This window comes from Sordaria macrospora, chromosome 1, assembly GCF_033870435.1.
Source record: "Sordaria macrospora chromosome 1, complete sequence".
Lineage (NCBI taxonomy): Eukaryota > Fungi > Ascomycota > Sordariomycetes > Sordariales > Sordariaceae > Sordaria > Sordaria macrospora.
In genome coordinates this window covers 5789417-5816082 of record NC_089371.1, presented here as the reverse complement: position 1 = coordinate 5816082, position 26666 = coordinate 5789417, and the positions used below count along the sequence as shown (strand labels likewise).

Here is a 26666-nt window from a genome sequence, read left to right as displayed (position 1 = left end):
GCAGAACATAGCTATCAATTGCAGAAATTTCTATCGATCATCTCCGTAACCTAATCTTCCCTCCTTCGCTTTTCTCTGCCTTCATCTCCGGTGCCACTCTCGGTTTCGGTATCATCCTCAGCAGACCGCTTCTGACCAAGTTGGCCACCTTCAATAGCCTCGTCAACTTCTACAGGACGAACCTCAACGGCGCCGTCAATATATTCTTCCTCCTCGTGAGCATACATCGTAAGTGTAAACTCATTCCTCAACCTGCAGATGTACGACGCGAAGGCCGCATCGCTCATGATAAAGTCAATGGCTTCTCTGGTTAAACCATGCACAGCCAGGAGTAGCCTGTTCTGTCTAGCGTCCTCTGCTTTTTCTCCACTCCGCGCTCGCCTCTGATTGTCGCGCAAGACTTTCAGAATGTCCTCGGCTTTGTCCACTACCGGTCCAGTAAGAACAAGTCGGGCTAGTTCGATGCCGTAGTCCTCGTTCTGCACGGGACCTGCGGCGAGAGTATGCGGCAGTATGATTTGGGTGCCATTTTCACCGCCCGTTTGGATTCGTACTTGGAGGTGGACGCTCATGGTCATGACATCTCTCTGATAGCGTCTGTTCAAGAGTCGAGCTGTTACGAATTTTGTTAGCGGCGAACAACAGGATAAGGCTTCACCGAGCTTACCAAGAGCCGTGAGATGCGTTGCGAAGAAAACGCGCGGGTTTATACTAATCAACCTCTCGCTGACAGCAGCGGCGAGGGCCATACCATCTCCTGGCGAAGTGCCCCGCCCGAGCTCGTCCATAATAACCATGCTCTTCTCTGTAGCTTGCCTAGATATTCTGTCAGTTTATTCTTACCATGGGCTTGTTTGGGAGGGAAACATACCGCAAGATGACATTCGTCTCCCTCATCTCCACACCAAATGCTCCCAGGTTGTTCTCAGGCGCATCATCCGTTGAGACTCTTGCAAATATCCTATCACAGATGGAAACCGAGGCAAATTGCGCAGGAACAAATGACCCCATCTGTGCCATGATTTGAATAAGGGCAACCGATCTGATAAACGTGCTTTTACCGCTCATGTTACCGCCAGTGATGACCTGGAAGCGCTTGGATTGATCACCAGAATAGACGTCGTTCGCATGGTAGTTGTTCTTTCGTAACTCCACAATTGGATTCCGTGCCTCCTTCAGGACCATGCTGTCAGTGATCATGGGCCGGGAATAATTCTTGGTGGTGGCGGCTTGTGTAAATGAGCAGAGCATATCGAGCAGCGCAACAGCATCGCTGATATCGAACATGAGACTTGAATGCTCCTGGAGCCTCTTCTTCAGGTCGATAATCACACTGTCGCTCTGCATGGTCGCTACGTCTGCCTGGCCCTGAATCGCCCGGCTCCTCTTGAGAAGCTCGGCTGTCGTGCATTTGAAATGCGTTTTGTCACGGGTACCGTTGACAACGTCGACGCCGGCGATGGAAACTTGCTTGTTGGATTTGACGTGCGCCAGTTCACGTGCGACATCAGAGTAGTCGAACTTAATGCAATATCGCCGGTTGCTGTCCATGTACAACTCTGCACCATTTCCCAATGTCTCTGAGCTGCGTCAGTGATGCCCAACCTTCGTGCAGGGGAATTGACCTACGGGTGAACTGGTTGTTCATCTCATCAAAGTATTTGTTGATATCATCCGTGAGCTTTTTGTATGAGCTCCGTGCTCGTTGAAGAACAGCATTTCGCTCAGCCTGACCAACTGTTAGCACCGTGAACGCAACTCAAAAAACAGGAAAACAGGACTGACTTTGACGGCCCATATCCGATTGTTTCTCACATCGATTGGCCTCTTGCTATACCTGGCATCCTGTTCGATCGTCTCCTCCAAGGCGCCTTGGATGGGCTCAGTATGCTCCGGCGCAAATTTATCCTTGGTCCATCTCAATAGGTGGCTTCTGCACTCAGCAGCCACAAAAATATCATGCAATGCGTCGATACCACGAATATATGCCTTTAGCATTAGCATGTTATTCAGCTCCTGTTCCGCTTTGGTAAGCTCTGCGTGGGTGGGCAGGGTCGGGCCCTGATTCGTAATTGCAGGAAGACCTTCTTCCAGAGGCTGGCGTGGATTGGGTTGTTTCTGGTTAATCTTTGAAAGCATTAGCATACGGGAAGGACTGCAGAGTGCTGAAAGCAACTTACCCATACAATGACGCGTTCAAAGTCAGTCCGGTCAAGTTCTTTGAGTGCTTTGCGCAACTTGCCAAAAAGCTCTTTGTTTGTAGACAATTCCTCTACTGATTCATACCGTTCTATGATCTCTTCCTTGTCTGTACTCGGCTGCAGGAGGGTTGTGCGTAGCAAGCGGTGTCCTTGAGGAGTTAGCGTACTGTTCAGTATACCAAACAGCGTCGACATCTTTGCGGTAGCTCGTCGTGTGTTCTGCAGCAGCTCTAACGAGGCAGCGGTGGTGCGGTCTATACCCATCGTGTTGAGTGGCTGAATGCACCTGATTCGTAGGGCGTTGCTGGCAAAATGGATGTTCAGCTCGTTCTGTACATACTTCATTGCCTTGATATTGTTAGCCACTGATCTATCTCCACAATGAACCCGATCACTTACAGCAGAAAAGGCGCACGGAGTGTAGAAGTTGTTCTCAAGATCTGACCTGACGGATATGATTTGATCCCGAAGTGCAAAACGCTCAATCATCCTGAGCCCTTCTGCCTCGTTCCAATGTTTCCTTCCCCAAACCACTATGGGGACTTCTGGGAAGTCTTGCTCTAGACAAGAAATGAGCATAGACTTGCTGCTGTCCTTGGTGACGCTGTTGACAACGAGGAACTTTTCCGGTTTTGATGCCAACTTCCACAACGTATCTCCAAGTCGCTGGTACATGTGCTTTTCATCGTTAAGGATGGTGGCTAAATCCACTTGTCCGGCAGTAATATTGATGACTGCAATGCCAACCACTTCTGCAGAGCGACTCTCTGACACGGCGCAGACCACATGATCTCTTTCCTCCGAGCTAACGGTTGGAGCTGTTGTTTTGGGAGCTAATGCGCTTGATGGAGTCGTGGGACCATCGCGTGAAAGGATGCAGCGCGTGTTTTTGAGATGCGACTCCAATTGCCCTTGAGTATCTGAGTCGGACTCGGAGTCACTCAAGACAGGCGTAAGCAAGGTTGATCTCGTGCTCATTGCACGACTCTTGGTGACGCGATCGTGAAATGAGCCGTAGGTGTCTTGTTGAGACTTTGCTGGGGAGGAAGCCATCGAGACGGGGGACTGCGTGTAGAAACTGGGAGCAGCCGGCTTTGAGTAGCTCGTTCTGGGGGGCCCTGTGCCACGATCACTTCCTTGTTGCTCTCCCCTGCCGTAATGATAAGAAGACGAGCTGGAGGCAATTGCCGTAGAGTGTACTACCCTTTGTTGACTCGGCGTTCTTGGACTGTTCCGTCGTGCACCCATATTGGAGCGTGTACTCGTGCTGGCAGGCCCGCTTGGCGGTGACGGTCTCAGTCGATGTCCACCATGGGCGGCGGTAGAGCTCGCAGCTGAAGAGTCGTCAAAGTTAGGGGAACTGGAGATATCTCTTCTTGGCCTTTCCTCAATTGCCGGGCTTTCGAAAATACGACGTGGGGTCATGGGCTGTGGGGATTCTGGTCCAGAAGCCCAAGCTCTCGTGGCCGTGATGTTTTCGAAAGCAGGGTATGGGTAACCCGCCACCACGGCGTTCCCGTCTGAACTGGGATAAAGGTTGGGCTTGGCGCCATACCCGGGAGTATAGCCGAAGGCAAAGGAATTGGAGAGGGGTGTATGGGGGAGGCGGGTGTCGACCGAGTGGAAGGGAAGATTTCCCTGGTCACGGTTCACGGTGTGGTTGTCTGTCATTTAGGAGTTAGCTCATTGCCACTACTTTCCTGCTTGGATAGACTTGATTCTGGACTTGATGTCATACCATGGGTAGCAGGCATTTGGCGCTCATGACTCTGGTACAGGGGCGAAAGAGGGTACCCGGGCGGAATCTGCCTCCCTATAGGATCTTGCCAGTCGTACTGGGCGGGAGTGTAATAAAGTGGCATCTGTGGAGGTCGGAATGATCCAGGGGCCGTGCTATGGAGAAGCTGGCTGGGTTTGATGAAACCATTATTTGGACGCGCTGGTTCTGTGGTGGAGGCTTGACGGCGTTGCTCGCCTCCGGTGGTAGCACCCGACATGGCTCTCCTTCGCCAGCCATCAGACTGCGAGCGCGGAAACCGAGTCTGGTGTGCTTGGAAGCCTTCCTCCATGGCGTCGGATCGTCTTGATGTAGACGTATCAGAGCAAGAGCAAAGGAGGTTAACGGTGCTCGATATGGTTGGTGAAACTGCGATGGAATCGCGTGGGGTGAAGTTTATGCTGCTGCAACCGAGTAAGAAAAACCTGAAAGGGAGTTAGAGGTGCTCGCAGTGGTTGTTCGCACTTGGTGGGCAATTTCTAGAAAGTGCGACGGCGAGAAAGGCGTCCTGAGTTGGGAAGGCGAGATGAAGAAGTTGGCGATACGACAACAAAGTGAGTACAAATGAAGGCGAAGGGACCTGGAGATTACCTTATTGATGTGAGTGTGAGTGTTGACGGTCGCGGGAGAATCTGGAGAAAGTGCAAAGATGGGGGCCTGCAAAGCGCGTCTCCAGTTGGGACCTCGAAGGCGGGGTGCAAGTTGACGCTGCCATTGACCCTGCCACATCATGATGGAAATTATGAGAAATACAACGACGTACGGCGCGAGACGGAGGAAGGAGTGGGCTAGGAAGGAGCGGACGAGGAAGGAGCTCCTGGTTCATTGGTTCAGTCAACTTTGCGGTGTGCGTTGGAAGGTCTGCTCTATGCGCCTTCCTAGAATTCAGAGACCTCAAAAGACATGATGCATTCGTACCTTCCTCTCCGTTCCCAGGTGAAGAACTGATGCCTTACACTTGTTGCTGTGCAACAACTGAACTTGATGAATCCTCCATTTCCCACCTCCACTCATCCCGTCCGTCGTTCCAATCCGCTACGGGAAATGGATAGAATTCGGGTCCGAAGACACAGGACCAAGGCCGAACATGTTGCAAATCATCCCTTCAAATCTCCTTGACAAAGCCCACTTCAACCACGCGATCCATGGCCAAGCGCAAATTTGCAATCTTGGCCCGCGTGTTGTCCCTGATCCACAAGAACACCGACAACAGGAACCTCCGAGCAATTGGCGCACCGGTCTTGATCCGCATCTGCTCCTTGCCAACCACGTACAGAATCTTGGAAGCATACGCGCGATCAAGACGAGCCAGTTCTGCCGCTGCCTTTTCATCGCGGAGCTCGACGGGGAGTTGCACGCCATCAGGACCCGATGCCCCTGACGATTCTCTCTGATGCGAAGTCTCCCCCTCTGTGGCCTCCCCCTCCCCTTCGCAGTCCGTATCTTCACCCGTCCTCAACTTCTCTAAAGCTCTCGCCCTTTCGATAGCCTGCCTTATCACAAACCGTCTGATTTGTTCGTAGATCAAGGCCGCCAAGTCAGGACTTATCACCTCATCCATGAAGCCATGCTTGATCACCAGCCTATAACACCCTGGCACCGCCGTGAAATGCGAGACAGCATACCGCTCCTCTGGCAACACCGTCGGCACCTCGACGGGATGCAGGTGGAAAAATACGGCCACTTCCGGAATCGCGACAAATTTGGTCACGTAGTGCGTGAACACCGCAGGCGTCATCACACCCGTCTTGTCGAAGAAGATACCAAATCCGCGGATCGAGCTGAGCGGGTCGCCTCCCCATACTGGCTGCAGCCGTAGACGACCACCCTCCTCTTTGTCTTTTATAATGAGATGGGACGGCTTGAACCGGTCTTCGGCCTCGGCGCGCCACTGGTTCTCCTTGCCAAAACGCCAAAGCAAAAACAGCGAGGTTAGGATGCCGGAGAGCGTGAGGGTAAACCAAGCCCCTTCGGGGACCTTGATCAAGGCGGCCGAGAGGTAGAGCCCATCGACGGAAGCGAACACAAGCCAGGGGACGAACACAAGGAAAGGCGACAGCCTCCAGACAATGAGAGAGACGAGCGTGACCATGCAGGTGTCGAAGAAGGTGACAAACATGACGCACACGCCGTAGGCATTTCCTAGCTTGACGGTGTCTCCGTAAACGGCAGTGACAAGGATGGCGCCCAGCATGAGCAGCCAGTTGACAAAAGGAACGTAGATTTGCCCGTGGAAGGTCTGCGAGGTGTGCACGACTTTGACCTGGGGGCAGTAGGAAAGCTTCATGATCTGACTGATGAGCTGGAAGGTTGCCGTGATCATGGCTTGGCTGGCTACTATGGCAGCAAGAATGGCAATGACCAGACTTGGGTACAGGGTTCCAGGAGGCGTCGCGTTGAAGAAGGGGTTCGTGTAGGCGTCCGGGTGATGGCTGATGTAGGCCGCTTGTCCGATGTATGCTAGCAGCAGACATGGGTAGGTGTAGCACATCCAGCTGAGTTGGATGGCCCGGAGACTGAAGGCTCCCAAGTCGGCGAAGAGTGCCTCGACGCCTGTGAAGGACAGAAGAACACCACCAAGCATCCTCCAAGCGCGCGTTTTGTGCTGGATGAAAAACTGGAAGGCGAAATAGGGACTGAAAGCCTTCAAGACCGTCCAGTCGAATGTGACCAAGTTGTAGATGCCAAAAGAAAAGTTCAAGCCCAGCCAGACGATAACGATGGGCGCAAACGTGGTGGCAAGCTTAGATGTGCCGAGTGGTTGGATCAGGAAGAGGAGGACGAGGATGCCGCATGTTGTGCCAGTGACGGTGGATTTGGAGATATCAGGCTTCACGACGGACAATCCCTGAACGGCACCGAGGACAGACTGAGCCGGAGTAAGGACACCGTCAGACATGACCATGGATACGGCCAGGACGCCAATGACTTTGAGAAGAATATGGGTGAACCTGCTTCCTTCGAGTTTGGCGCGCAAATTGCGTGTAGGGGGGTGAAGGTCATTGGTTAGATGTCTCTCCATCCGGACGGTCACTTGTTCTCGCGGGTCGCGCTCAGTGATGTTGGCCTGCATCTGTTAGCGCCCGGAAAATTGCCAGCACGGAGTTGCAGGGGGAAAAAAGGCTGCACTTACAAACCGGGTAAGCAACGAGTAACAGCTAAAGGTGCCGCCCTCGCCCTCATTATCCGCATGCAAAATGACAAAGATGTACTTGAACGTGACGAGAATGGTGATGGACCAAATAATAACCGAAAGAACCTGGAGCAAATCGGCGTGCGAGGGCGGTGCAGTGAATGTCGACGAGAACACGTAAAGCGGACTGCACAAAAAACACGAGATGGTTAGATCGGCATGAACAGGTAGGTCAACACACTAGGTAAAAAAAGGGTCAATGCAACTAACCTCGTCCCAATATCGCCATAAATCACACCAACAGATTGATAAGCCAACCACAACAGCGTCCTTCCTTTAAACACCTGCTTCTTCTTCTCGTGTCCACCACGCCAATCATCGCCCTCCTCGATATCAAGATGCGAGTGCGAGGCGGCGCCATCATGAGACGACCGGCTATCGGCCGGTCTTTTCCCGCGAGAGATGATGCTGCGAGGGTTGAATACGCCGCCGACTAGTTCGGGCCGGTGAGAGCTGGACAGGGAGCTGCCGCGCGAGCGAAAGTTTATGCCGGTTGAGATGCCGGTTGCGTGCCCGGTGGTTTGGGGCGCCCGCTGACTTAGGTCGGGATCGTCGGTTTCTTTTGGGAAAGAGGGTTCTTCGATCCTGATGGTCGCCTTTGGGGCGTTGGGTTGAGGTATGTTGTTGTCCATGGCCAAAGTTTGGGGTGTGCTTCCGGGATGGCAGAAGAGGAGTAGAGGCGTAAGGAGGTGAAGGATGGAAAGAAGGATGAAGAGAGATGTGAAGTCAAACCGTCGAAAGCGTTTAAAATGTAAACGACCCGGATGAGGTGGATGGCTGGCTGGATGGAGAGAAAAAGAGAAGCGTACGGTAGTAGTAAAAGCAGAATAGGCCTGGGTGGAAGCACCACCACCGGAACAAAGAGACTCAAAAAGCAGGAGATCCTACTCTTCGTCCAACAAGCCCTGGGATGCAACATCGAGCTCCCTCGGCCGGTTATATATCCTGGCCTGGCTTGTATCGGGCGTCAGAAAGACCAAGAAAATGATGCCAACCAGTCCCGCCACGAGGGAGACACTCCCGTCGAAGCCTGCCATTCTCTCACTGTACCCAGGTATGTCGAGAAACCGACCCCGGACCGCTGCGGCAACACTCGGTCAGTTTGGTCCAGTCCGGTCCAATCTTCGAGAAGCGATAAGCTCTCTACTACCGTGTACCAGTAGATGGAGTGCTCGATAAAGCTAGCCTGAGCGGCCGGCCAGTCTAGAGGTAGGTAAGCTCGACGAAGCTAGGGGGTAGGGGTGGTGGCTGTCTGGTCGTCGTGGGGGGCGCACAAGACAGGGTAGAGGTATCGATCGACAGGGATATCAAAGCCGGATATTCGTGGTATTGTGAAACGCCTCTTTTTTTCGGGATTGCATGTGGTGGTGGTGAGATGAGAATGGCAAGCCTCTCGCGCTTGGGAGATGGCTTTTTTCTTTCCTCACGGGTCCCGAAACACAGCAGACGAACACAGGAGCAGCTGTGTGCTGTGATGAACTGGAAGCTTCTGCAGTGAGTGAGCATGATGCATGCATGAAGCAATAACGCATCTTGAGTCTGAACATGAGCCTGGGTCACTGAGCCTGGGCCATGGGTTCACTGCACCCCACTGAGTGGTGCACGGTCTGGTGATTGATGAGAGAAAGAGATAGTTCGTGAAGGAAGTCGCACGACAACAGCGTGGATTTGACCAGCGAGAGATGTAGGTGGGTGAAGGGGTGCGGTAGCCCAAGCAACAGGTAAGGTAGACATGGGATGAATGATGGCAGGGCCCATTCACGCCAAAGGCCTTCGGCGTGATGCCAACGGGAGACAAGCAGACACGCAGACCAGCACATCCATCCCGCGAACAGACGGGCCAGGACCCTCCACGCAGGCAGCAAAACCCACAGCCCAACCACATTCCATTCCATTCACTGACATGTCCAGAATAGGCATCCCGAAACATCCACCTCGTGAAGGAGGTAATAAGACCGTGGAGGGGTAGCTCCGAGCTCCCTCAACCAAGCTCCAGCTCGCTGCACTGGATACGAGACCCGAGAACACAAGAGATGAGACTCGAGCACGAGACTGCCCGTCCATGTTGGAAGCCGGAAAGGAAGCAAGATTGCAACCTGTTCACACGATGACAAGTTTTCCGTTGTCGACGTTCATCCCATCCATCCCGCTGGATACCTACCCATTGTATCTCCCCCAGTCGCTGCTACCCATCCATAGGTACCATCGTGCTGGATGAGGTCCTCAACCTCTTGGACTGACTGCAACATTCCCGTTGCAACCCGGGTTCTTGTCCTGCTTCAACACGGCATTGGAAGAACCAGCTTGCATGTGTGTGTGAAGCTTATCTGGTGAGTGTCCCGTCCTTGGTCCCTTGATCTGCAACAGTGCATTCATTCCCATTTGCATTTTGCATCAGTTGCATCAGCACTGCCACCCGCTCTATTGAAATCCTTCGAGTTTTCCCGACACGGTAGTAGCACGTGGGTTGAATGGACGGATGGTGGTCATGTTGGATGGATGGAAACCTGCAAAAAGGAACTCTCCGGGAGGCCTCCTCTCTCCTCCCACCCCGGTTCCTTTGTCGGTCAGGATTAGGAGTGGGTGATGTGAACATGCAGAATAGGAACGATGACCTCGGTTGATTGAAACAAGCGGGAAACAGAAAAATCGCGCGGCGAGCGGCTCAACTTCCAGTGTCAGATTCATGGAGCGATGGAACGTGACTGGTTGGGGCTAACTCCGACATCTCGCTTCGTTAGGGCGTGCAACAGTGCAAGTGCAGGCAGAGGTCCAAATCCGGAATTCCTTTCAATAGAAGGAAGGAGGTGAGGAGACCGGTAGGATCTGGAGGAGGGGAGGGTCCCGTCGTGGCAGGTGCCTGGTGGGGTGAAAGCCAGAGAAAAGACAGACCAGCAGCGCTTTGCCTGCTGACAGAAAGCGAAAACGAGTTCACGTCAAAAACAAGAAGCATCACATTTCGTCGCTGAACGAGTGAAAGACCAATATCGTGAAAGTATCCTTTGGTGTTGTTCGCTCCAAGGAGTGACATCGAAATAAGGTTGTTTCGCCAAGATTGCTTGTTAACGCTTGGTGGCCGTCCCCACCCACCCACAAACGCCGCCTACCCCCTTGAATCGTCCCCGGCCATCCTTCCCCGACCTGGGCGCTCTAGGCGCTTTCCCCTCTTGCTGTCTGTTGCGGGGAAGCTTTTGACGTTTTCTTGTCATGTAGGTACATCCATTGAGAAAGATTCACGATATCAAATCCGATTGATTTTGCACAGCCCCAAACTTGTGGAGGCAACTTCTTCCATTTATACCGGTGTCTCCGGCCTTTGATGCGAAAATGGTGGTCTGACGCTGTCCCGATTGAGACCGAGGCACATCATGCCACACGCGACCCTGAAAACCCGCTCCAGTCCACAGCCTCCAGTCCAGTACGAGTGACAAGAAAGAAAGGAGAGAAGAAAAAGGACAGTCGCGAATCTGGGAAGCCCACCCTATCTTGGTAGCACAACTTTTGTCTTTCACGCTGACTTTACACCTAACATCATTTTGCAGAGCCCCCATTGAAGCGACAATACATGTGAGGTGCATCGGATGCTGCCATCTTGCTATCCATCCTACACGTGCCTCTAGGCCATACCCCAAGGAAACCCATGTACACCCCAGCTAAGGAAGTCTTCTAGTCCATCTGGTCAACAGTCTGGGCCTCCGTGCCCTTCCCCTCACTAGCACGAGCCTTCTCCGCGCCCTCCGCTTTCTTTCCGTCTTCTTCGGTGACCACAAAGCGCCAGCCGAACTTGTCCTCGATCTTGCCCAACTGGATCCCCTTAAGCTGGGAAAGCAACTTTAGGCAGATGTCGCCAGCATCCTCCACGCTCTCAGCGAGGTAAGTGACGGTCTCCTCTTCGGCCTCCTTGTTGAAGGAGACGCGAGCGTTCTCCTTGGTAGCGCTGGAGGAAGCGAGGGACTGGGGAGATGACGACTTGACGCGTCTGGTGATGGAGCGAATCGGGACGAGAGCGGCGGCCGTTCCGGCGGCCATAACTTCGGAGAAGGAGGGGAGTTCGGAGTACTTGATCTGTGTTGGGTGGTAAAACAGGGTGTTAGTGAACTGACACCCACTGCACTGCGATCCAGATACTCGGCTGAGACCCATGGGACTGGAGAGAAATATCTCCGACTGTTGTGGAACACTCCTTCCCTTCGGCAGTCGTGCTCCGGTAATGTCATCAGGTAGGTAGGTCCAAGTTTGGTAGGTAAGGGTATGCTACCCAGGCCTGAACCTAGGTAGAGGTAGAGGATGCCTCCGTCGCACGCATTTCCGGCTCGGATCTGGAAGCGGTGCTTCCAAGTCCACCACTCCTAGGTCTCCGATCTGATCTTGGCACCATGTTGTCATCACCGAACACAAGTCCGAGCTATCAGAGTAAACAAAAAGGAACCACTTACCGCACGCTTCTCAACCTTCCACTCAAAGCTCCTAGCAATCTCCTGGATGCTATCGCTCGTGACACTATCAATCACGGCCTTGCTGCTCGGAACAACAACAGTAACATCATCTTCTCCTCCCTCGCCACGAATCACACCGATGAATCCGCTAGTGCTAAATTCGTCGACCTCCTCGTGTCTGGCGCTGTCCAAGTGGAGGGTAATGTCATACCCCTCCCTTCTAGCCTTGTCACTATGGCGCAACACAGGCGCATAGTTGCCTCCAACCTTGGCACTGCCCGTCCCGTTGGGCGCGGCACGGTCAAAGTCCTCCAGAATCAGCGCCTTGACGGGGTGCGTGCCGTGGTAGACACCCGTGGGGATGACGAATACCGAAAAGAGGTACTCCTCCGGCGGGCTGAGGCCGAGCTGGGCCGAGCTACCGAAGATCTGGGGACGGATGTACAAAGCCGCGCCCGTCTCGTGAGGCGGGACGAACTCGGCGTTCAGCGCGACAGCGGCCTTGACGGCGTCGACGAAGAGGTCGACGGGCGGGGGCGGGATGCTGATGAACTCGGCGCTGTGCTGCATTCGCTTGGCGTTCTTGTCGGCGCGGAAGATGGCGATCGAGTCGTTGCCGGGAAGACGGAAAGCCTTGAGACCCTCGTAGGCTTGTTGGCCGTAGTTGAGGGCGGGCGCCATGCCGTGCATGCGGATGTAGGGGTCGGTGACGAAGCGGAGGGGCGACCATTTGCCTGTTTTGACGGAGTAGGAGGATTCGATGTGGCCGTTTACTGTCAAGGTGAGGAGCGGTTAATATTGAAACTGTTTCGTGTTACGCTTAGTTCTTGGGATACTACTCGTCAGGACCAGACTCGTCTGTTCTTCCCTCCGAACGGTGAATGCTGTACGGACGTCTTTGGTCCTAACGAGTATTGGCGTCATTATATCCCTCCGTCCAACCTAACGGAAATCGATATGGATGGTCGTAGAAGAGGTGTAGGTGTAGAAGGGCACCTGCGCCGTCACAGAAAATGCAGGGACTCGGGACTCGAAGTAGCTCCTACCCACCTTCACGAACTTTGAAGCCGACGTTGGACCAGTCGATCGAGGTGACCGGAGGAGGAGGGAACGGTGCCATGGTGCCGATATTATTGTAGTGCTTTTCCGTAGTGGCTGTGCCTTTGGTTGTTCTCGTCAACTGTTCTGAGCTTCTGGTGATGATTCTTGGTCAGCTCCTGTCAGGTAAAAGAGAGGAGGTGGAAAAGTTGCAAGATCGTGAAATAAAGTCTGAGAAAAAAGTTCAAGTCTTTGTGCGACGCGAACAATAGCAGGAAGTTATTCCTCAGATGAACCGCAATAATGAAAAACGCGGGGGAAGTAAATCACCTACAGCTTTCAAATTCGATATGGTGCCTTCTATATTACTGACACTTTGCAGTTTTGAATTCAACGTCTTCAAGATTTGCTCAAACTACAAAAAGAAGGCAAAGAAAGGCAACAGTCATCCCAGTCCTCGAGGTTCCTAAACGGTCCTGTGGCCCTCCGATATACGGCCGAAATGCATTGCATCAAAGCCGGCTACTACTGTGTATATGAGCACGACGTGTAAATGGACGCCGATATCGTTGCCGAAGGCAGACAGGGGTTTGAATTGATGACACAGCTTACTGCCCCGCCATGTCTCTTGCCTGCCCCGCACACCCTGCAGTGGGAGGTAGGGGGATGGCTGTCTTTTGAACAACAAAGATGTGGACAGTCCTGGGGAAGTGATGCCATCGAAGCCATCGCGAGGTTTGTTTCTATCGCCGAGTTTTTTTTTCTTTCTCCTAGAGATGGGCAGTGAGCGTTGACACATGGGATTGGGATAAGGGAAGTGAACAGATCGTACGACGGAGCATGGACAAGAGCATGTGGTCTTTACAAAGAAAGGCACGCCTGGTATATAGTACAATACGCGTCTATTACGTTCATTCATACATCAGGTCACTTTAACTTGCTCTTTGTCACACGCTCACATGTATGGTCAATACGACATTACGCTGAGATAAATCTGGTTTATGGATTTGCATTCAGTTTCAATGCGTGTCACCATTTTTTCAACATCGACATGAGACAACTTTTTTATGTGAAACCAATGAATCTTGCCGGCGACGCCTGGCTACCTTCCTCTATATATATATACTACCTTGTGGTGCATTGTAAGAAATGATCATGATGCGCCCGATTTTCCGTTTCCCATAATCCCATGCTTTCCATGCCAGCCGTCATCGTTGCCGTAAAAGAAAGAGAACCGCCACCATGTGCACCGTCGCCCGTTGTAGTGTTCGTCAAGACCGTGTCGTTGCTGTTGCTAAACGAGTTCCCTTAGCTTTCAGATATTGCCATGCGGTGCTTGGTGATCGCAAATCGCAGGGCACATCGATGCATTTCTGTGTGGTGCTGTAACAAATCTTGTCGAAAATGTAAAAGAGAAGAAAACAAATCATAAAGGTGACAAGGCAAAGGAGGCACCCCCCCATGCTGGAAAGAGCTCGCAATGCGAATGTCAAAAACTCCAACGCAAAACGCCACGCAAAAAGGGGATGCTGCAGCAAAGCAAACAAGCAACGCCCGGATTGCTCACATATTGGTTGAGGGGGGAACAGATAGAGAACTTCTCCGACGCTGATGCTCGGTAGGAACCCTATATATCATTGAGTCGGTAAATGTGGCCTTGAAGAGAAGGCTACTGCTTACACGACTTGGGACAGCTTCTGGAGAGCCGTCAGGACGCCTACAAACCGAGTTAGTGAATGGAATATCCACCGAAGGAATGAGAAGAGATCTGCTTACCATTAACGCCCTGGGTCAACGTTGCCTTAGCCTCAGTGGCTCTATTGCCAAGGCTGACAGTCACCACCTCCTGTACCTTGACTGTTTCGTCCGTAGCCATCTGGTTGGCCCACTTGAAGACCTTCTCATCGTCACGACCGTCGCCAACAACCATGAGGAAGTCGACCGGCGATTTGTGCTTCTCATCGGGTCCCATTCGCTTTTGCAAATCACTGAAGATCCTCTCAGCCGCAGTGCTCTTGGTCCAATCTATGGGCTCAACAAGCACACAACCGTCCATGGGAATAGCGTGCACACGTTGCTCTTCGCAGGCGTCGTTGATGTGACTAGCAAGGTCGGAAGCCTGGGTAGCAGCCATGTCGTAATCGTCCGCAGACTTGTAGTGGAACACCAAGGAGCAACGACGTTCCTCGATCGCCGCTCCCGGCGTGCGCTCCAAGTAGTAGGTCATAATGTCCTGGAGTGAACTCTTCCAAGAGCGGACCTTGTTGGCATCGGCCATTTCGGTCCAGGTGTCGCTTCCGCAATCCTTGAGGTAGCATCCGCTTTCGGCGATCAGGCCGAGGTTCGGAACGCGGCGGAAAATCCGGTCAAGCTCCTCCGGACGTCTACCAGACATAACATAAATAGTGTTACGCTCATCGAGAAGAAGATCGTTCAGAACGTCGAGGGTGCGTTGAGGGCTGACCGGAATGATTTGGTTGACTGGTCCCCAGCTGACAAGGGTTCCCTCGAAGTCAAGGATGAAGAGGCGGCGTTCGGTGCGCTTGTATTGTTGCAACAACGTGGTCATCGAGAGGCGAGGTACTGCGGTCTGGTCGCGGCTCTGTTGCTCCTCGTAGACCTTATCCAGGCGGAGCATAAACTCAGAGAACCAGTGCGAGCCGGTGTGAACATTGACGGCGTTGTACAGGCTCTTCCAGCGGCGCTCCCTCTCCTCGCCCTCCATCTCGAGGGCCTTCTTGATGGCATCTGCACAGGCCCTGTAGTCCCAAGGGTTCACAGACAACTCGTTTCCATTAAACAACGAGGAAGTACCCGTAAACTCGGAGAGGATCAATGAGCCGTGCTTCTTCTCGCTAAACTTGCCGTCCTGGCAGAAAAGGTATTCGTGGGATGTGAGGTTCATGCCTTCACGCTGGCTGGTGATCATGAGAGCATCAGCGATGCTCAACAGTGCAAGATACTGGGGATAGTCGATGTCCTGCTTGAGATAGACGACAGGCTGATAGGCCAAGTTGGCCCACGAAGAGTTGACGCGAGTGACAATATCACTAACAGTCGCGTCCAATTCGCTCTTCTCGCTGGTTGAAAGGGCAACTTGAATCAGAACGACCTTGTCTCTCCACTCAGGGTTCATATTAAGAAACATCTCGAAGGAGAGCAGCTTCTGACGCACGCCGCGGACGTGGTCGAGCTTGTCCCGTGCCACAATGAGCTTCTTGCCCGCGTAGCGCTCACGCATTATGTCGAGCCAACGCTTAACCTCGCTCTCTTCACGGTGCTTGCTGAGACTAACAGGGTCAATACCGATCGGGCAGTTGATGACGTCGACAAAACGGTCCTCGAGCTGAAGACCATCCGGGGTGGCTTCGACGCTCAGAATCCGGCTGCAGGTCTGCAGGAAATGTCTGGCGTACTCTTTGATCTGGAAGCCGATGAGGTTCGCGCCGAGCATGCCTTCGAGGAGCTCCTTGCGGACGGCCAAACACCTGAAGACCTCGGAGGAAGGGAAGGCGACGTGAAGGAAAAAGCCAATCTTGGCATCGGGAATCTTCTTCCTGATCATTCCGGGCACCAGGAGGAGGTGGTAATCGTGGATCCAGACCGTGTCACCCTTCTTCCAGTTCTTAACTATCTTGTCGGCGAACGCCTGGTTGACTTTCACGTAGTACTTCCACGAGTGATCCTCGTACGCCTTGCTCTTGGGGTTGTCTGGGATCTGGTAGTGGAAAACAGGCCACAAGATCTGCTTGCAGAAGTGGGAATAATGAGCGTCGAAGTCCTTGTCGGAACACAACACGCTCAGCATGTCATGCTCAGTGGCAAGTTTGTCCTCGATGTCTTGGAGCTGTTGAGTGCCCATGAGGGCGTCCACGGGCATGCCCAGAGTTCCAACCCAGGTGTAGTCTCCAAGCTTGCCATCTCTGGCAGCTGCCTCGGCGGCGTTGCGCAACCCACCGTTACCCTGATCGGCGCTGACGACCTTCCAGTCGGCCTGGGCAAAAACTCGGTCGTGACTTTCGCTTCTGACCAGGCTCTGTGGCTGTGTGATGCCTTGACGACCCAACTCTCTGGCCTTCTTGTTCAGGGCATGGCTGCTGTCGATCAACGAAGGAGGCGGAGGGGAATTGGCCCGGGACATGGGCTGGTCCGCCCGGCCACCCCATGTTGGAGAGCTTCGATCGATTGGAGCACGGTTGCCACCATCAGGAGAGAACGGCATTTGAGGAATCTGCACCTTCAATCCATCCTCGTTGGTCCAAGGGACATGGTGCTTGCGGTCCTCCGTCGGTGTGTGCGGAGGAGTAATATGGTTGGGCGCCGGCTGGAACAGGCTAGGAGGAGTATCGGGAGAAGGGTGCTTCGGCTTGCTCGCCTTCTTTTGAGCCGTCGAGGCACCTCTTGGCCGGGCACCGGGAAGGTTGAAATGAATGGTCTTGGGGAGAAGGCTGTCAAAGTTTCCGTCAAGTCAGTAACTGCATCCATGACCTCATTCCCTATTTCATTGTTAGGACCCACCCGTCCGAGAGGGGGGTAGGAGATCCGGACAAGGTAGCCTGGTGTAGAAATGCAATGCAAACGCAAGGTTGAAAAAAAAAAGAGTTCAAAGTGGTGAGAGCTTACAGCGAGGCAATAAAAACAGTCATGGTAGGCGATTGTTAGTGGTGACAAGCTGATAGGTCGAAACTTGAAGAGACTGTAGGATCTGCTGAATGGTATATAGACGTGATGGAGATGACGGCGACCAGGATGTCTGCTATCGGGCGTCTGTCGTGCTCATCAGATATGGCAGTGAACGCGTCGCCGAGCTTGAGGGCGTCGAGGGTTGTATCGGGACTTTTAGGTCGCGTCAGAATCTCTTGGGCGCGGGAACCGGGCGTTCAATCTAAGAGGTGAACAAGACAAGATGGCGGTGCAGACGATGGACGTGCGTAAGGTAGGACGAGTCAAGTATGCGGGACTCGGCAGAAGTTGAGGAGCTTGGAGGTGGTCGAGCTTCCGCCTGAGGGAGGGGACTCTAGGTTAGTTATGAGGGAAGAAGGAAGGATTTGGATTGGAATGTGAAAAATAAGTGACCAAAGGACATGGGAGAAGCTAGTGGCCGAGCATGACCAAGGCCACGGGGTCACGGGCAGGGTAGGCAGCATACCTTAGTTTCGAAAGTAGTGTTTGGGCTTGAAGGCGCGATTACTCTTGCGTCTCTGCCTGTCAGGGGATTATGCCGGTTAAGGAAGGGGCAGTGGATGGATGTAATGGGCGGAGAGTTCAAAGATGTGAGAGGCTTTCTTTTGGAAGGAAGAAGAAAGGAAACTGTTTTATTTATCGAGTGTCAGCCCAATTGCATGCACTTCCTTGACATCTGCTGCCCAGGCACATGCAGCGGGGCAGTTAGGTGAAGCTGCCCAAAAAGAGATCGAGATAGCTGCTCGCAGACGGCCGTCGACTGGACGAGCCGGATAAACGAACAGCGCAATGACGAATGTGGTGCTGAGGAACTTGAAGCAGCCCGGCGTTGTAGTGGAGCCCAGCCTGAAAAGACTGCATTTGACCGACACTGACGTAACAGCGAGCTAGCTTCCGGTGCTAATGCACAAAGAAACTGACCTCTGCCATCCCGCCGACGGCCCATCTCCATTCCCATTAGGCCCGCAGTTCTCACAGTGAACAGAAAGGCAAGACCGGCTTGACAGCGTGGTAGTTTCCAGGTTGAGACGCGGTATGATCACGTCAACGGGACATGTGTACTAGAGAAACAGAGCTTACTTACTCGGAGAGGGGCAAAAACTATAGAGGTAGCTTTGATCTCGGGCGATGATATGACCTTTTCATCCGGTGATGGGTCACGCTGCCGATGATAAGGAAGCAGAGGCAGACAGAGGGAGTTTCAAGTATTGTGGGAAAGAAGAATCAACGACGACAGAGTGGTGCATGTTATGGATGATCAGTTTGTCCAGATGATTGAACGGGGATGTGAGGACTCCAGCAAAGAAACCACGAAACACATGGAAGAGTGGAGGGGCTTCGGTGGTTTTTATTTTGGGCAGCGGATCGCTCGATTCGATCGAGAATGTCGACGGGAAGGCGGGGCCGTATGGGCCGGGGATACCAAACAGAAACCTCACAAGCCACGCCGAGAATGGGCTTGGCCAGACAAATTCTCGAAAAACAGAACACGACCTCTTTTCCGGTACCTCAAACACTTTGCGCGAAGGAAAGACATGGTGTGGGTCCCGTCAACTGAAGGAGATCTTGAACATGCAATTTTCAATCCTCTGAACCGTGAATGGCTGGGATCCCGGCCAAGCAACTCGCTTGGAGAGCAATATTGTCACAGGCCCTGTTTGCCTGATTGTTTTCTTGACTCCTTCTGCCTTGTCGGTTTTTCCAATACTCTGCAATATGACCGGCGTATGTATACCTGCCTTGTGCCCAGCTGCTCCTACTTCTGGGGTTTCTGCAACTTTGTCGTGTGGCCGGCCGGCCTGTCATCTTGATGATGGCTTGAAGAGGGCCAAGAAGGAAGCACGTTTTGGCAGTTGCGCCAGGGAACAGGTTAGATTTCCCCTGTGGATGACAGGGGTCACGTTGGAATCGTGATGGACGCACTGTGGCCGTGAAAGGTGGATGAGCACCAAGGTGAGGGGCCGCAGGCTGACAAGGGTTCGGGGTCCGGAGCAAAGTGACATGCCCCATGGTGGTTGTCCCTTTTTTGTCAACTTCATCCCGTCTCGAGATGAAACTCTTTTCTTCCTATCCTTTGGCTCTTCAGGTTGCCATCTGCCAGGAGCTTAAGTCTTACTCGTTATCTTGCTATCTGACCTGACCTCAAGATGCAGGACGGACTGCAGCTCCCATTTGACATGAGCATGTCGTTCTCGTGCGAACCTCCCGATTCGATGTCCCGGCTTTGGTGAGACTCGAGATTGCAAAGCTGTCAAACGTGCTTGCTTATCTTCTTGGAGACAGTAGGACCCATGTTTTTTCCGGGAATTAAGTGGTCAGCAACCAAGCCCGATCTGGGGCTTGCAGTGTTTCACCAACACCACCATCACTTTACAACCAGCAACCTCTTTCCTAACATCCTATCACGTAATCCTACTTCTCATTACGCTACGCACATTCCAAAGGGCCACATGTCTGGGGCAGCTGATGAGCTCTAACAGCTGTTAAGGAAAGAGGGCTTGGCCTTACTCAAAAGGCAAACCGGTGTAGCAACATGTTAGTCATAAAGATGCTTGTGATTTTCGCAGAATCCGCTGCCTGTAACCGAAGGAAGGAACAAAGGACAGAAAGCCATCAAGGTTTTGGTGGAGCTTGTCGTCCAACAAAAGTCTTTTTCAGCCGGCGCTAATGTGACAACCGACGTGATGTGCTTAGCCCGAAGAGTTTCGTCCGTCAGTAGAGGTGTAGGTACGCTTACACGTCCATCGAGTAACATCCATGTGGTAACTTATTAGTGCCGAGATCAGCACCATGAGAGGTTGCATATGTACCACAGTAGACTTGGGAGGTAATGATAATGGTCAGCACCACGAAAGGTAAGGTACGCGAGGCTTAGGACTTGCGGTTCGCGGTTCGCGGTTGACACTGGATTTCTACCGGGGTGGAAATGGTAGATTCTTGCGGACTTCCTATTAGTGCAGGTCCGACGCCTCTGCTAGTATGCTACAGAACCCTTGCAGCCGTGAGCGCGCAAAATCTTAGTTTCCTGTAGCCTTGCGGTACCTCACTAAAGGGCATCTCCCGGCAGAGGTGTAACTACCACCTTGAGTACAGATGCCTGCCGGCTCGATTAGACACAAGGAAATATCAGTATCATCATCTTTGAAAAATCTCCATCATTCGTGCTTGTCGCCCATCTGCCGCCCCCCGATCGTGGAACGGAAAGACCTTGATGCGGCAGGCTTCGTGGGGTGTTGTGTCAGTGTCAAACTTCACTTCCTATAAGCACTCTTCTTGACTCTTGTACGTCCTGCCTCGCCATGTAGCGTGGTTGTGAGCCGTTTTCCTGTGACTATAAACGGTGGCGTACACATATCCGCAAGGCTGGTAGGTATATTGGCCCAGACTGGACCATCAAGCAGCAGCATCGACGGGTACCCTCTGCGTAACTGACTGGAGATCGGGTAATCCCTGAGCCTAGGCCAGAATAGCTCTAGTGCAATCATGGGGACATGTGGAGGACAGCACTTGTACATTTACCTCTACAGATACACATGGGAAGAGTATCACTGGGTTTCTTGAGATGAGCACTGATGAGAGGATGCTACTTTGGATCCCCAACCACAAATCGTCAAGAAGAGTTCCACGAGGTTCATGTTGTTGAGACAAAAGAAAAAAAGACGACAGGGAATCGGTCCATCAGCCGGCTGTAAGACGCCGTCGATCCGGCAGGCGGTTTGATAGTCAGAAAACTAAGAGGCGCATTGCATGCTTCCCAATTTCCGACCTTGCAAGCGATGGGATGGGTTTCTCGCCGAATGCGGTGCGATGCTACCAACACCAACGACCAACGGGGGTTGCGGTTGTTTCGCAACCCATCCATCCATCCATTCATCCATTCATCCACAGGACCACGGACCACAGCACATGGCAAGGGCAGATCCCGAAAAAAGAAGACGATTTGATCATCTACAGATTGGACCTTCAGACCCCTTTGGTTGACGGACCCGAACGAAAGACGGCACGAAGGGAATACACGAACACAGCATTCCACTTGTCCAACAAAACTTGTGTAAAATTCTCCGGACTCCGGTCACGGGGTAGGGCAGAAGAGAGGCGAGTAACTTCCATGACATGTGCAAATCGCTTCTACCTTGGGTACGACGGACACAAGAGAAGCGCGTTTGCGTTTTGGTCGTGGTGAGCATGACATAGCAAACTCTCTGCCATTGTTGACTTCTAGTACTTCAAAGTTGTTGTCGTTACGTCCGGTCGGTCCTGTTACTCCGGGTCCGGCAGACGGGGTGTCAATCCTTCCTTCCTTAGAACTAGGTCCTATGGACAATGCCTCAAAACCTCAAGGCTTATCCGACCGGCGATGGAAATCTAGAATAGGGCGGTACCACAAAAGTGTCCAGTAGGATTCACAGCTTTCGGAACGTGCTGTGAGTGAACGGACTGATACCCGAAGATAGACCTCTAGTGTAAAATGTAGTTGGGTTGGACTCGCTTCAATCCGTTGATCGGCAGAACTACAGAAGGAGGAGCAGCGGCGGCGCTTACCAAGGACCGGGCCAAGTGAAAGCTATAATGGTGTGGGGAGGGGAACCGAGAGGAAAGCAAATGGAAGGTGCTTGATGACCTTGGAATAAACTCGGTGAAAGTCACAAGATGAGAAGCGACGAGAGTGTGTTAAACTCGGCCGGATGAGACTGACGATGGCATTCATACAAGTGGAAGTCACAAATCAATAGATGGAAGTCGTTTCCTGTTCTGTTTTTTCGAATCGACAGTTCAAAGTCTTGGCGGTCAGGCGCAGTCAAGCAGCCAAGAAATGGGCGTTTACAGGGGTGGTTTCTATGACGGCAGGTGCGGGGGAGGGGAAGTTTTCTGTACAGCCGCCAAGCCCAACATTTCCACAACGAAAGAAGGCGCAGGTATGAATGCAACGGAACTTCCTAGCAGCAAGAGCGTCGCCGAGAAGGAGCCCAGAACCGAAGCCCAGAAGCCCAGAAACCTAGAAGCCCAGGACAACATCAGAGTTGCAACTGCATGGAATGCATGGGTGGCTCTTGCCCGTTCAGTTTCAAATGTTTCAATGGGTGTGACGATGGGGACAGGTATGTCCCGATATCTCCCGAGACTCCGAGATGCCACTGCATTTTGAGGGTTGCGGTTGGTTGTTGACGAAGTTTGGGGGAATGGAGAAGTCCAACCAGCATTTGAAAATGGTGGTACGAAGCATTTGGTGAAAACGTGAAAACGGAATCTTCGAATCAATGCTTCTATCCCACCGTCACATTGGTTGCTACTAATTTGACCTCTCGGCTCTCGAAGAAATAGCTCACCAACTGAAGTCCTTGCAAGTGCTGATCAAAAGATGACATCACTCATCGCGAAAAAAAGCATGAGGCATAACCGAATGCTTCTTCATTGGTGTGACGACCGGCAACTTAGACGCAATCACAAATAAAAAAGCCGTGAGGCATTTGACAACAGTTGGGAAATGTGACAAGGGAAGAACTGAAGTGAAGTGGAAGGGACAGATAAACCACAGCGACGAAATAAATGACCGTTGAACTTGCCGTCCGTCATCCAATGCAACAGAAGGCTTGGAATTGGAAACATGGAAGTTAGGAAGGGGAGAAAAGCGGGGCCGGTAATCACGGCGATGCCGGACGGCGGCACGGCGGGGCGGGGAATGGAAGGCTGCCAGAGTGAGGACCAGGATTCGCAGACAGATAACGAGTTTCCCTCTTTCCTACCATGTGTGCTTCAGGAACGTGAAAGTAAAGAAGACACGAAGGAAACAGCGGCCGAGATTCTCCCCGCAACTCGCACGAACAAGAAACAAAAGGCCCGCAGTGTGCAGCGGCTCATGCTACATGTTGTTTCCGCGATGTAATCACCCTGTCACCATGCCGTCTTTAAAAAGCTGTCTGCAACTCTGAAAGTCACAACGAAGATCTCTTCACTAGCTCCAAACGAACGCCATAATCAACCCGACCAACGTCTCCCTAGGTTCGAACTGTGCGTGCAATGCATATCACTATCCTTGTCTATATAGTGGCATCCAACAACGCGCTGCATTGATCCGCGCAATGAAGGCCTTTTTGCCATCACAAATGCTCGCATGTATCAACAGAAAAATCAACAGAAAAAATCTAAAATGAAATACCGCCGGATATCGCTTGCCTAGGTAACGTAACCACGTCCACATCCGTCTGTCTATGATGCTTTTCATCCATTTTCCAAATCCTTTGAGCATTTCTTGGGTGATCGATGTCCAGGTGTGATCGTGCGATAATGATGGTGACATTGAGAAGCAGGGCAACGGCTGGGAAGTTTTACCGATCTACTGCAGACCCAATTCCATCCACCGCCCTCTTTCGCTCTTGCCCAGCGATTCTGGAAGTTTGGCAATGGCAGAAGGCGCAGTTCGGCAAACACTTATCAGCCTCACAACACCACCATCCATGCTTCCGAGTCGAGGTGGTGTGCTGCCAATTTGCGTTTTGACTCAGTCAGACCTCCTTTGGTGAGCCGATAATAGTAGCTAGGCTGACGTCCAAGAAGATTCTTGGCTTGGCTCGTGAGCATTGCCGGGAAAGAGTGTTCCTGGCAGAGTGGTAGGTGGTATCCGAGTACCGGCTCGTTCGCGTTCGTGCGAACTGCTGCAAATACCACGGAAGCAGGCCAAGAAATCGAATCACACCGCTGTGAAGCCTCCACGGGTCATGTAGGCAGAGCCGGTGCTCCCGGGTTTTGCTGGCCGGCTGTAGGAGGGTAGGATTTCGTTCCCGCTTTCTCCCCTTAGTTCCTCCATGTCCTCACGGCCTTGTCCTTTCCGCCAGATCCTACCATCTTGCCATCCGGGGACCAGTCCACGGCGTATACCTGGAAGCGAGTTAGAATTTTCTTAACGAAATACCGATGTCGGGGGTTTCGTTCGGTTCACATACCTCGTCTTCGTGTCCGGGAAGGTCCATGGCGAGAGTGCCAGTGCGCACATTCCATGCCTTGAGGGTGGTATCTTTGCTAGCCGTGATGAGAAGTCTGCTATCGGCGGACCAGGAGCATTGGTAGACCTGAGACAACATGGTGTTAGAAAGTTCTGGCGTGGTAAGGGATACAAATTGGAGAAACTTACGGGTGCAACATGACCCCTCAAGCTCTTGAGGAACTTGCCATCTCTGGCATTCCAGAGCTTGACGCTGTTATCCCAACCAACCGAGGCAATCAGAGTGCCGTCGGGAGAGAACTGAACCTGGTTCACCTTGTTCTGATGTCCCAAAAGTCTAGCAACGGGCTTGGTACCGTTGTTGGTGGGATCCCACAGGTACATGGTAAAGTCATCACTGGCAGATACTATCCGCTCAGCAACCTTGCCATTGATCTTGGCCGCTCTCTCGAAACGCTCCTTGGCCTTCTCCCTCTTGCCCTCCTCGGTGGTAGGGATATCCTTGGAGCCGTGGTCAAAGTATGCGGTCCTAAGGGCATGGTCGCTCGACAGACCGATGTGGTTGATCCAGTGGGCATGGGCTGTCAGGCTGTGTACCAAGGTGCCCTTGACGGCGTCGAATACCCGGATAGTCTTGTCGTGCGAGCCAGTGTAGATGAGATCAGTTCCGCCCCATCGCACGCAGGCAACCGAGCTCTTGTGGCCGCTCAGGACGTTTTCAGTGCGGCCTGTGTTCACGACCCAAATTCTGCAGGTACCGTCCTTGCTGCAACTGGCGATCCTAGGGGTGCCGTCCTTCCACAGGTGGTAAGGCTGCCACGCCGTCATCAACACCCACTTGGCGTGGCCCTTGAAAGGCTGACCAACGGCCTTGCCGGTCTCAGGATCCCATATCCTGACTGTGCCATCCATACTGCAGGTCGCTAGTTGCTCTCCATCGGGCCTCCAGTTGACGCCGAGGACCCAGCCGGTGTGGCCTTTCAGTGTGTGCTTCGGGGTACCGGTATTCGTGTCCCAGATACGGGCTGTGTTGTCGCCACTACCGGTAGCAAGGCGACCGGAGGAGATGGGAGAGAATTGGGCTGCGAGAATGGGTTGACCGTGGCCGGGAATGCGATGGGCAAGGCGCGAAACTGCTTGTACCCTGAAAACAGCCTGGGGCTCGGCGCTAAGTGTGATGGTGGTTCTACGCGGAGACGTCAGCAAGGCATGTGCGTGATAATAGTGCTTGTTCTTGGTCTGTCATACTCGAAAGGATTCTCGACGCCATGCTGCTTGAGAAGGCCGAGGAGGTCGGTAGGGTACTGGTCGACAATGATATCCTTGCCGGGAATATGGATGCGGAATCGGTATGGGGTGAACTCTTCGCGGTCTCTCTCGAGCAATGTGTTGAGCAGGACGGAGATGTTCTTTTCGGTGGCATCGGCAAAGTTGATTTCGATCACATCGGTCATCTGGTTACCATCGCTGTCGACAAAGTTGGCCTTGAAGGAGCCGAGCTCAGGCGCCAGTACTTGGGCGACATCGACTTGTGTTGTGGTGCGCTCGACCTCCTCTCTCTTCTGACGCTTCGACGGGGGTGGTATTACTGTCGCCATTTTGAAATGTGTTGTGCTGGAAGTTGTCGCTGGTATTTGTCGCGATTCTCGGCTTCCAAGTGTTGATGGGATTCAGAGGACCTTCTGGGTTTGCACCTGCTGCCCCTGCAAAGGCTGGACGCAGCAGAATGCGGGCGGTCCAAAATTTTGGCGGTGATGGAGTGCAAAACCCTCTTGGCATGTCCCACTTCAATGGAGCTTCGACCCACAATTGCTTCTCATTGGTCTCCACATCCAGGATGCTTTTGGTTAAGCGTGGTAGTGCTTCCCCACGGTGGAGCTGTCATTCATCGTCACTCGTCTCGTCTCCAGTTCGACATTTGAATCCACAACTTCCACCTGAACCATCATCGTCATCATCTTCTTCCTCTTTTTCAACTTCTACTTCTTCATCGGCTCCTTTCCCAAGATGCGTAACACTCCAACTCAGCATCCGTCATCCATGATTTTTGACCACAGTTTTTTTCTGCCTGTATACTTTCCATTCATGCCTGAAACCCACCATGATCATTACCCGGCTTTCTTGACTCTGACCAAAGAAGAAACACATAATCCAACTTGATGTCCTCTTTCTCTCTTTACCCTAAAACTGTGAAAATTCAAGACAGTAATATCCTTCACAAAAATTATGGCACCCAAACGCACGAAACTACTCCAATTCCTCCGCCTCGACCCTCATTAGACCAAACCTCTAAAAGACCACCACCTACGCTCATAGTCGGAGAATCGCTACCACTCGGAGGATGGACGTATACCTTCGCTCGTTCTTGCTGGACTTGCCTTTCCTATATCCCAGGCTG

The 26666-nt window shown here is 52.6% G+C and overlaps 5 protein-coding genes across 5 annotated transcripts; all 5 read right to left on the bottom strand.

Annotated features, from left to right (window-relative positions):
• Positions 1–28: 28 nt before the first annotated feature.
• SMAC4_01471 (uncharacterized protein) lies at positions 29–4576 on the bottom strand. The gene is made up of 8 exons (XM_066089597.1): positions 3940–4576; positions 2601–3865; positions 2181–2549; positions 1786–2127; positions 1630–1729; positions 872–1580; positions 668–816; positions 29–613 (listed from the first exon to the last, which is right to left on the bottom strand). The coding sequence occupies exons 1-8, from the start codon at positions 4268–4270 to the stop codon at positions 51–53; spliced, it is 3828 nt and encodes a 1275-aa protein (XP_065945769.1). The 5' UTR covers positions 4271–4576; the 3' UTR covers positions 29–50.
• Positions 4577–4727: 151 nt separating this feature from the next.
• Positions 4728–8082, bottom strand: SMAC4_01472 (uncharacterized protein). The gene is made up of 3 exons (XM_024655239.2): positions 7382–8082; positions 7112–7298; positions 4728–7045 (listed from the first exon to the last, which is right to left on the bottom strand). The coding sequence occupies exons 1-3, from the start codon at positions 7801–7803 to the stop codon at positions 5084–5086; spliced, it is 2571 nt and encodes an 856-aa protein (XP_024511146.2). The 5' UTR covers positions 7804–8082; the 3' UTR covers positions 4728–5083.
• Positions 8083–10431: 2349 nt separating this feature from the next.
• SMAC4_01473 (uncharacterized protein) lies at positions 10432–12814 on the bottom strand. Its single transcript, XM_066089598.1, has 3 exons — positions 12658–12814; positions 11608–12380; positions 10432–11236 (listed from the first exon to the last, which is right to left on the bottom strand). Exons 1-3 carry the CDS (start codon positions 12725–12727, stop codon positions 10838–10840), a joined length of 1242 nt encoding a protein of 413 aa, XP_065945768.1. The 5' UTR covers positions 12728–12814; the 3' UTR covers positions 10432–10837.
• A 573-nt stretch (positions 12815–13387) lies between these two features.
• On the bottom strand, positions 13388–17738 carry SMAC4_01474 (uncharacterized protein). The gene is made up of 3 exons (XM_003352592.2): positions 17269–17738; positions 14422–17093; positions 13388–14362 (listed from the first exon to the last, which is right to left on the bottom strand). The coding sequence occupies exons 1-3, from the start codon at positions 17289–17291 to the stop codon at positions 14322–14324; spliced, it is 2736 nt and encodes a 911-aa protein (XP_003352640.1). The 5' UTR covers positions 17292–17738; the 3' UTR covers positions 13388–14321.
• A 4445-nt stretch (positions 17739–22183) lies between these two features.
• On the bottom strand, positions 22184–25866 carry SMAC4_01475 (uncharacterized protein; the record flags this gene model as incomplete). Its single annotated transcript, XM_003352593.2, has 4 exons — positions 22184–24204; positions 24270–24395; positions 24458–25454; positions 25517–25866. The coding sequence occupies 4 exons, from the start codon at positions 25864–25866 to the stop codon at positions 24121–24123; spliced, it is 1557 nt and encodes a 518-aa protein (XP_003352641.1). The 3' UTR covers positions 22184–24120.
• Between the last annotated feature and the right edge of the window lie 800 nt (positions 25867–26666).

What these genes read in the sequence shown, in the direction of transcription:
- SMAC4_01471 (XM_066089597.1), bottom strand. Translation starts at nt 4,270, where the DNA reads ATGGAGGAAGGCTTCCAAGCACACCAGACTCGGTTTCCGCGCTCGCAG. An exon ending in CCAAATGCCTGCTACCCATG is followed by an intron (nt 3,866 to 3,939) that starts GTATGACATCAA and finishes CCTAAATGACAG; the next exon opens with ACAACCACACCGTGAACCGT. An exon ending in GATGAACAACCAGTTCACCC is followed by an intron (nt 1,581 to 1,629) that starts GTAGGTCAATTC and finishes GACGCAGCTCAG; the next exon opens with AGACATTGGGAAATGGTGCA.
- SMAC4_01472 (XM_024655239.2), bottom strand. Translation starts at nt 7,803, where the DNA reads ATGGACAACAACATACCTCAACCCAACGCCCCAAAGGCGACCATCAGG. An exon ending in TATGGCGATATTGGGACGAG is followed by an intron (nt 7,299 to 7,381) that starts GTTAGTTGCATT and finishes TTTTTTGTGCAG; the next exon opens with TCCGCTTTACGTGTTCTCGT. An exon ending in ACTCGTTGCTTACCCGGTTT is followed by an intron (nt 7,046 to 7,111) that starts GTAAGTGCAGCC and finishes TAACAGATGCAG; the next exon opens with GCCAACATCACTGAGCGCGA.
- SMAC4_01473 (XM_066089598.1), bottom strand. Translation starts at nt 12,727, where the DNA reads ATGGCACCGTTCCCTCCTCCTCCGGTCACCTCGATCGACTGGTCCAAC. An exon ending in CGGCTTCAAAGTTCGTGAAG is followed by an intron (nt 12,381 to 12,657) that starts GTGGGTAGGAGC and finishes TCACCTTGACAG; the next exon opens with TAAACGGCCACATCGAATCC. An exon ending in GGAAGGTTGAGAAGCGTGCG is followed by an intron (nt 11,237 to 11,607) that starts GTAAGTGGTTCC and finishes CACCCAACACAG; the next exon opens with ATCAAGTACTCCGAACTCCC.
- SMAC4_01474 (XM_003352592.2), bottom strand. Translation starts at nt 17,291, where the DNA reads ATGACTGTTTTTATTGCCTCGCT. An exon ending in ACTGTTTTTATTGCCTCGCT is followed by an intron (nt 17,094 to 17,268) that starts GTAAGCTCTCAC and finishes AAACTTTGACAG; the next exon opens with CCTTCTCCCCAAGACCATTC. An exon ending in GTTGACCCAGGGCGTTAATG is followed by an intron (nt 14,363 to 14,421) that starts GTAAGCAGATCT and finishes CTCGGTTTGTAG; the next exon opens with GCGTCCTGACGGCTCTCCAG.